Here is a 9,122-nt window from a genome sequence, read left to right on the forward strand (position 1 = left end):
TTTCCCGATTATAATATCTTAGAAAATAGTGATGCAGTAATACACACTCGAATGATAGGGATTCCGTGTTTGGGAATTTTTAGGCTGCCTGTATGTTGTGACCAAATACGTCACAACCACATATATTGCAACGTCACAACCACATATAATGCAACGTCACAACCACATATATTTTATTCTTTCGTCATATCAAGGATAGCGTGACCCGTTCAGTTCCCACGTGTTGTTGTTTGTTACAATATATGAGGTTGTGACGTTGCATTATATGTGGTTGTGACGTTGTATTATATGTGGTTGTTACGTTACAATATATGTGGTTGTTACGTTACAATATATGAGGTTGTGACGTTTCAGTATATGTGGTTGTGACGTTGCATTATATGTGGTTGTGGCGTTACAATATATGAGGTTGTGACGTTTCAATATATGTGGTTGTGACGTTTCAATATATGTGGTTGTGACGTTGAAATATATGTGGTTGTGACGTTGAAATATATGTGGTTGTGACGTTTCAATATATGTGGTTGTGACGTTTCAATATATGTGGTTGTGACGTTTCAATATATGTGGTTGTGACGTTGAAATATATGTGGTTGTGACGTTGAAATATATGTGGTTGTGACGTTTCAATATATGTGGTTGTGACGTTTCAATATATGTGGTTGTGACGTTTCAATATATGTGGTTGTGACGTTTCAATATATGTGGTTGTGACGTTCCAGTATATGTAGTTGTGACGTTGCAATATAGGTGGTTGTGACGTTGCATTATATGTGGTTGTGGCGTTGCAATATATGTGGTTGTGACGTTGAAATATATATGGTTGTTACGTTACAATATATGAGGTTGTGACGTTTCAATATAGGTGGTTGTGACGTTGCATTATATGTGGTTGTGGCGTTGCAATATATGTGGTTGTGACGTTGAAATATATATGGTTGTTACGTTACAATATATGAGGTTGTGACGTTTCAATATAGGTGGTTGTGACGTTGCATTATATGTGGTTGTGGCGTTGCAATATATGTGGTTGTGACGTTGAAATATATGTGGTTGTTACGTTACATTATATGAGGTTGTGACGCTGAAATATGTGTGGTTGTGACGTTGAAATATATGTGGTTGTGACGTTCCAGTATATGTGGTTGTGACGTTGCAATATAGGTGGTTGTGACGTTGCATTATATGTGGTTGTGGCGTTGCAATATATGTGGTTGTGACGTTGAAATATATATGGTTGTTACGTAACAATATATGAGGTTGTGACGTTTCAATATATGTGGTTGTGACGTTGCAATATATGTGGTTGTGACGTTGCAATATATGTGGTTGTGACGCTACAATATATGTGGTTGTGACGTATTTGGTCACAACATATACAGGCAACCTAAAAATTCCCAAACACGGAATCCCTATCATTCGAGTTTGTATTACACAACCTTATATATTGTAACAAACAACAACACGTGGGAACTGAACGGGTCATGCTATCCTTGATATGACGAAAGAATAAAACTACCGACATCACACGTGGGATACAGAGTCGATACACGCTTTGCAATGAGTAAGCGCAGGCTTAATTATTAGTCAGGTCGACTCAACCACACAAAAATACGTGGGTCTGTATTCGTAATGTTATCACATTTAGTCACATAGATGTGTAGGTTTTTTCGTGGGAGTCGTTTTTTCATTTCTAAATTGGTTTTACTCGTGATTCCATGCAAGGTTTCATCCACCAATATCCGATAACGTAGGCTTTACGTAGATAATGTGAATCAGTCTTTCCGTGTAAATTCTCCATATATCAGCGGATGTATTGATGAATGCAGGTGGTATTGAGTGGGTTTTGTTGAAAAAACATTTAAATGTTGCTGATGGTGAATAGTAAGTTTATATTTCAAAACGTTTGTTACAAACACAGATCGGGTTAGTGTTTAAAAGCATGTTTTGTCTGCTTTAGATTTTTGCTACTTAACATGAAATGTTGCTTTCTATTTTAATGTTTAATACCTTGCTGTTTTATGGTTGGTTTTAGCGACCAAATTGTAATAAATAGGTGAGCAAGTAAAGGACACAAACGACAAACGATTCTTCGCGTTGTTGGTGTAACAATGTTTTTAGTTTGGTTTATTTGATAAAAGTTTTTCACAACTGTGTTCACGCTTTTACATCCAGGTTCTGAAATAGTTGCAGGACTGAAACTAAACAATGTCCAAGAAAGTCGATTCTGACGCCGATCAACTACGGGCAAAGCGAAGTGAACGCATTGGTGAGCGTTTGTGTTTTATTTTAGAAACCAAAGCCTAATGAATAGATTGCTTAAACGAACAAACAAAACTTCAAATCAATAAATATTAGGGGTACACAACGGAGGCCTCATGTACTGATTAACATAATTTAAAAGTGGCTCGCGTACTAATTTTAATATATGCAATGTTATAACAGCCATATCCAACAGTGTTCAAAACTTTCTGACAAACTGGTTTTAAAACATCCCCAAAAAAGATCACATAAATGTTTAGCTAGTTATAGGTAGTGCATAACAAACACAACATGCATTTCTGTTTCAGTTGCACTCCTGATATAAAAAAAAAACACTTTCTTTTAAGAAAGTCAAGTTAAATATTTTCGTTTGTAATCAACAAACAAAAGTAATCAGTTTGTTTCAATCGTCCACAGAAAAAACATCTTCAAACGAAGAACTTCGTGACAGAAAAAGTATTCGGAAAAGAAAGTTAGCTGAAGTGAAAGAACACAATGAAGATTTCAAGACTGGAAAGTTCACATACAGGATTTCTCTAACACAGTTCAGCGATCGGGTAAAAAATAACACATGTCCAAATCAATGCAGTAATGTTTCATACAATGGTGGCTGACACAGCTAGACTGCAATACCTGGGCTGCGAAGCCTGATAACCTAATGATTTCCAACTAAGTTTTGAGTAAACGTTTGTTTAAATACATTTCCACACAGAAAAACGGTGAACTCCCATGCATGGACGATCGGAATGTGGCAGAATGTTACAGACCACCTTTGTTATTCGGAGCAACAAAAGAACCTCAAAAAACTGACCCAGGTGTTGTTGAGGGACCTAACCCTGAAAGTATTGACTGGAGGGACAAGGGTTGTGTAACACCCGTGAAGGACCAAGGAACTGAGTTATCCGCTTGCTGGATATTCAGTGCAGTAAGCGTTCGTAACAAAAGTCTAACTGGTATAACTACCGTGATTTAAATATGCAGGTATGCCGTTGAATCTCATCACAAGATAAACAACGGAGAATTGGTCAAACTTTCTGAACAACAATTAGTTGATTGTGACGAAAAGGGTGGAGGTACAGGAGATCTGGAATGGGCTTTTGATTACATTCGAAGGAATGGAGTCGTTTTTGAACACGAATATCCGTTCATTGGCAAGGTTTGTTCAACGAAACTCTTTCGCTTGTTTATTATTCACATTGTAAATGATAGGCCTCGTCTTTAGCTACACTTTAAACCTTGCAATCTTGTCTGGCCACTAAATTACACCGTTTTCTTAAATTTGTTGTTATTATATACAACAACGATAGGCAACTCAAAATACTCTGACTATAGTATTTTAAAATCAACATAATCAACTACAACCGGCCCTGTGAAAAATCTTGTTGGAATTAGCCATTTTTCCCGACAAGTCGGAGCGAGATTTGAAGTCAGTGGTTTTGCGGGATCTCGATACGATTGCTGTGAACGGCAATCGAGGACCTCGCCAGTGGGGCGAACCTGCCAATTATGTGATTGCATGAAACATTATCTGGGTTGGATTGAAGATCTTGATTTGAGGATCGAGAACAATGTTTCATGGTGATGGTGGTGTTAACCTCCTGGGTTAAAAAGGGGGACGCAGAAAAACGACTCTCAAACTTATTCTTTTTACATATGAACAAACAGTGGTCATCTATCTGCAGCTTACAACAATTATTTCTTTTAACCTGTAAGGTCTCATCAGTGCAGCTGTTGAGTGGCACTGTGCTAGCTTTCACACTAGCAGGCACACTAGTCTCCACTTTGTGGTACCTTTCGGTCAACGTGCGGATCTGCAGGGTACCCTACACTAGGTACCGAACAACAGAGACGACGAACCACTGTGTGTATTTGAGCGTACTATGGCCCTTACAGGTCGAAACAGTGCGTGTACACACCCTGTCTGCAGCTTTGCAATAATATGGCTTTTTTTGCACGTATATTTCTTTTACATTTGACAGAAAAAGAGTTGCAAGGATGGACCCTGCAGACGTATTGGAATCAAAGGATTCAAGAAAATAAAAAGATGTGAAAAAGAACTTGAAAATGTGGTGGCGAAAGTTGGGCCGGTTGCTGTCAGTTTGGTTGCTTCAAATAAATCCAAACTCCACGCTCACACCAACTATGAAGGTGACGTTTTGCTATAAGTTATATATAAACATATGTGGTTGAAAGAGAAATATATGTTGATTTTCCAGATATATTTTATGACCCTGACTGGACAACTGGCAGACATCCAGAAAACAAAAATGCCCTTAAACATACGGTGTTGGTCGTTGGTTATGGGAGAGATCCGAGCAAACCACCTGGAGAAAACAAGTACTGGATTATCAAGAACAGGTGATAATCTGTACAGTTGTGAATTGTTCAGCAGATAACGGAGGTTTTGCAAAGTACATTGTCTTTACCTCTAGTTCTGTTGTTTGATATTTTGTCGTATTTTTATGGCGTTTTAGTTGGGGAAGAAAAGATGGAAATACCGGATTTCAGAAAATCGCTAAAGACAGGAACAACAATTGCTTTGTCGCCGGGCGAGCCATGTATCCAGTTGGCGTGCATGTAATCAACCCCAGTGTTTCTTTGCCTGTTGAAATGCATGCTAGTGTTTAGTTAAAGGCTTTGAAGTTGTTTTTTAACGTGTTTCACAATAAAGTCGAGACTTTTGACGAACAAAATATTCACAAAGATCATGACCAGTATTTAAGTTGTCGATTTCTTTCCTTGCTGTTGTTATTCTGTGCCGCTTAACAAAATACGCATCAGAGTTATTTTGTCCTCGTGTAATTGTTGATAAGAAAGTCAAATCAACAGAAATCTGAAAATACAATGAAGTGAAATTTGTTGTTTTAGCTTGTTTTACAAACCCTTTAAAATAACATATCATCTTAAAAGTTGACTGTAGTTCAATTTGTTTTTGTATTATGTCAATCGTTTGCTCTTAAAAACAAAAAAATACTACACATTTTTAATTTTATGGTTGAATTACTCTCAGTGCATACATACTGTATAACTTTACAAGTGTAAAAGCATAATTTGCCCATAGAAATCGTAGGCAATCCTCTTTTACAGTCGCCGTGTCGGCTCCAGGTGGGTTTTTGACTGTGACTTTATTAATCGTTAAAAATCTTAGAAACTACAGAGTTTAGTTTATGTCGAAGGTATCTGTGCTTATAAAAACATTTACCTTTTACACATGTTAGACATTTTGAAACAATATTTGCGTAACGGTAAGTTGTAGAGCTTCAACAAAGTCACGGATCTGTGCAAGAAAACCTTTCACCAAAAGTAGGGTTGTAAATTTATAAATGTCATGTTGTTGCAGCCTCAAGATGTTCAGTGTGGGAGCAAAGATAATAAAAGCGAACAATGACAGACCAGACGAGTTCGAGACTTCCATTTCTCAGGCAATTCTGGAATTAGAAAACAATAGCGATCTGAAGACGCATCTCCGCGAACTTTACATCACCGCTGCAAAGGTTTGTGAATAAAGTTGTATGTTAAGCTGTAAATTACTAAATTGAATTCATATTATTTTTATTTTCGTGAACATCAGCAAAAATTCAGTACAACTAAAACAAATAATAAAAACCTTTGTCGTAATAAGAATCTTTTTAGGAAAAAGAAAAAATGTTTCCATTGACCAAGGTTTTTGTTGTTCTTAACCGGCATTGCTTTGTATTTTCAGCATTATTTCAGTAACTTAACTATTGTTGGTACAATTGCTTATTTATTGTTAAAAGTTCTTTTGTACAAAATAAAAGTGAATTGTGCTCGCCTAGTTCACGATGTTTGACTTGTTCTTGCTGTGAATGTCACCACTCGACAGTTAGTAATAAAAGTATATTATGTGACAGGAGGTTGATATTGGTTCCGGTAAAAAGGCTGTCATCATTTTTGTTCCTGTTCCACAATTGAGACAATTCCAGAAAATCCAGGTCCGACTTGTTCGTGAACTTGAGAAGAAATTCAGTGGAAAACACATTGTCTTCATTGCCCAGGTAATTTTGTATCTTGCTATATTAATCACTAGAATCTCAAAACACCAGTATTTCTATATCATCTCTTAAGTCAGCCACTGTTCGTTGTTTGACGTTCACTCATTGGTGGAGTCTGTAAAATAAGTGTAACAATCTTACTGTAAGGTTTGACATATAATTTCAACCATCCTGTGCACCATTTTATGATTTTGCAATTTTGTGAATGGTTTGCAGCAGAATTTGATGTATTTCTTTATTTTCAGAGGCGAATTCTTCCCAAGCCCACAAGAAAAACCAGAATTAAGAACAAACAGAAGCGTCCGAGAAGGTAATCACATTCACAACAAGCAACTTTGCCATTAGTTATTTTATTACATTGATATCTTGCTTGCTTCAGCAATATAACATATAATAAGTTGCATCTATGTAAGCCATGTCACTTAAACTATGATATAGAATATAAACTACAGTTCTCTGGCATAGCGTACACCCTCGACCTTTTCAAAATTTAGCAATACAATCACATCACATCCTCTAGGCTTACGCCAGTTTAAACTGCAGCAAAAATAAAGGTGCATTTCTTTTCTGATCAAACTCATAAAGTGCTTTACATGCAGTTTCATTTGCCTCACAATTACACAACACAAGCAAAAGCACGTTTGTGATGAACATGTGAAAGAAAGATTTTATCAATAGCATTTTAGGCTCGTAAACTCCAGATATTTTGCACCCATAGATTTCATCTTTGTGCAGAGAAAATTGACTTCCAAAATTGTCGCGAAAACAATTATTTAAAAACCACATTTGGACCATTTTTTTCGGTCGACAATTAATAAGGTCGCTGCCAAGAAAGTTGTGAACTTTGAAGATCCTATGACTAATATATTATGGCATGCAAAAGAATTTGTGAGAGCATTTTTTATTCGCTGCTTCTGTTGATGTGCAAAACTCTACGTCTATGCTACAGTTGAAATGTTTATGATAAACCTACAATGGAATTCCCAGTTTTAAATAGTGTTTTTTTTTTCAATTCGACTTGCGTTTTATCCAAACAAGACAAAAAAAGTTCAACAACTGTGCTGTTGGTCTTGTCCAACTAGCGATTTCCAAAATATCTTTCTGATTTTCATTTAAACATTAATTTGTGGTGGTGACATTTGTGTGAAAAGTTATGACAATTTACATGAACATAGAAAATCTCTGCTGAGCATTTATGTGTGTTTTTGCAGTCGAACTCTGACTACAGTCCATGACAATATCTACATCTGCAACATTAAAAACATTTTACATCTACAATATTAAGAACATTTTACAGGAAGCAATGTGTTTATTTACAGTTGAACGCAGTAAGAACTGTGAACGCAGTTTAAATTGGTCAACAACCTGTTTTCACTACACCGGGATTTGAACCCATGATATCCTGATCATGAACACCGATCAGGTTTTCTTCTTGGTTTAATTGTTTTGACACCACAAGCGAAGTTGGCGAAATCTGTTCGTGCCTTCGGTTGTTTGTGTATAACATTTTTTTAATTGTTGCTTTCTAGCCCCAATAAAGTCTCGCCGCCAAAGCTTTGTTTTAACACAATTTATTCACAATTCCACGTAATAATCATTTTGAATAACAACTTCATTAACGGTTCGCACTGAAATTTACGTAACCAACGTAACTTGATGTCTTACACCTATCAGCTCATCGGATTAAACATTTCGTTTAAGAAAAAGGATTGCCACATCACTGCTATTTCGGTTAGGAAAAACACACACACAAAGCATTTGCTTTAAAAAGCCTGGCATTTTATTTGAATAAACAAACCATCGACGTCCACAGGGGGAAATAATTTTGCCACAATCCACTGTTTGGTTATCCGGCGACAAAGAAATCGGGATATTTTGACAATTGAAATAATAGTTCCATACGTTTCATTGGTCGGGCCACTTTCTTTCTAACATCTGTTGTAACTTCAAACTATCTACGAAACAAAAACAAACGCGATTCAGGAAATCAGTGACGGTTGCTGTCTGATGCCAAACTTATTCATCAGCATTATATATTCAATTCAACAGGGTTTAAACATTTGGGCATCATTCCAAATGTCTTTTAATGCAATGAACAAACTATCAGCTAACTTTTTACTCTTCTGGCGTTAATTTTTATGCAAACCATGTTAAAAGTAAACTGCACACGTTATTAGTTGTGTCATAAGCTCAATAGCATACCCTTGTAAATGTGATGTTAAAAACCACGCCTCCAGTGGTGTGTGTTGGGTCATTCTATGCGCTTGTGGCGTTTTCAGTCTTTTCACTACAATTTAATTTAACAGTATTGCGCTTTTCAGAGCAAATTGTAATGCCCTAAACCACTGATCCAGTGACAATTTACAGTACGATACATTTACAAACTATAGTGAGAAGTCTGAATATTTTGACAATTGAAATGATAATTACACCCGCTTCATTGGTTGGGTTGTGAAGTGACTAAATGTGAAATAATGTAAAAAAATATGTTCTCCTGTCAACTTTCGGGGAAATGCCAACAGTTTCCCTTCTAACATATGTTGTAACTTGAACTTTTCCGGAATTAAAACCAAACGCGATTCAGGAAATCATCGGCGGTTGGCTGACTTGTGCAATATCTCCAATGTATTTTAAGCAGCAAAACCTGTTTCCCAATGTTAACTGAAAAGTGCAAGTTTATGTTATCGCGCAAATTATTTTCCCCAGGTCTGGGGTGCCTGTGTTGCACACTGGCGTTTTGTTATTGCTTATTCTGATTCTATTTGTATCGGTTGCCACGCAAACTGCTTATGTGAAAAGGAATAAAGTTAATAAAAAATAAAATTTAGGCATTGCCTGCCTTGTGTC

General features: G+C 36.5%; 2 protein-coding genes across 2 annotated transcripts; both read left to right on the forward strand.

Moving 5' to 3' along the window:
* The first annotated feature begins 2,208 nt into the window (after positions 1-2,208).
* LOC145903227 (procathepsin L-like) lies at positions 2,209-4,624 on the forward strand. Its single transcript, XM_082991293.1, has 6 exons — positions 2,209-2,269; positions 2,680-2,819; positions 2,975-3,159; positions 3,244-3,418; positions 4,242-4,410; positions 4,479-4,624. The coding sequence occupies exons 1-6, from the start codon at positions 2,209-2,211 to the stop codon at positions 4,622-4,624; spliced, it is 876 nt and encodes a 291-aa protein (XP_082847419.1).
* A 714-nt stretch (positions 4,625-5,338) lies between these two features.
* On the forward strand, positions 5,339-8,730 carry LOC145903228 (small ribosomal subunit protein eS7-like). Its single transcript, XM_082991294.1, has 6 exons — positions 5,339-5,367; positions 5,603-5,756; positions 6,135-6,278; positions 6,521-6,585; positions 7,487-7,516; positions 8,688-8,730. Exons 2-6 carry the CDS (start codon positions 5,610-5,612, stop codon positions 8,728-8,730), a joined length of 429 nt encoding a protein of 142 aa, XP_082847420.1. The 5' UTR covers positions 5,339-5,367; positions 5,603-5,609.
* The last annotated feature ends 392 nt before the right edge of the window (positions 8,731-9,122 follow it).

This window comes from Ascidia mentula, chromosome 5, assembly GCF_947561715.1.
Source record: "Ascidia mentula chromosome 5, kaAscMent1.1, whole genome shotgun sequence".
Lineage (NCBI taxonomy): Eukaryota > Metazoa > Chordata > Ascidiacea > Phlebobranchia > Ascidiidae > Ascidia > Ascidia mentula.

Excerpts from the sequence above, each read along its gene's own strand:
- LOC145903227 (XM_082991293.1), top strand. The coding sequence starts at position 2,209 with ATGTCCAAGAAAGTCGATTCTGACGCCGATCAACTACGGGCAAAGCGA. Across the intron at positions 3,160-3,243 it reads GTGAAGGACCAAGGAACTGA|GTATGCCGTTGAATCTCATC; the intron begins GTTATCCGCTTG and ends TTAAATATGCAG. Across the intron at positions 4,411-4,478 it reads CGCTCACACCAACTATGAAG|ATATATTTTATGACCCTGAC; the intron begins GTGACGTTTTGC and ends TTGATTTTCCAG.
- LOC145903228 (XM_082991294.1), top strand. The coding sequence starts at position 5,610 with ATGTTCAGTGTGGGAGCAAAGATAATAAAAGCGAACAATGACAGACCA. Across the intron at positions 5,757-6,134 it reads TTTACATCACCGCTGCAAAG|GAGGTTGATATTGGTTCCGG; the intron begins GTTTGTGAATAA and ends ATTATGTGACAG. Across the intron at positions 7,517-8,687 it reads ACTACAGTCCATGACAATAT|AATTGAAATGATAATTACAC; the intron begins CTACATCTGCAA and ends GAATATTTTGAC.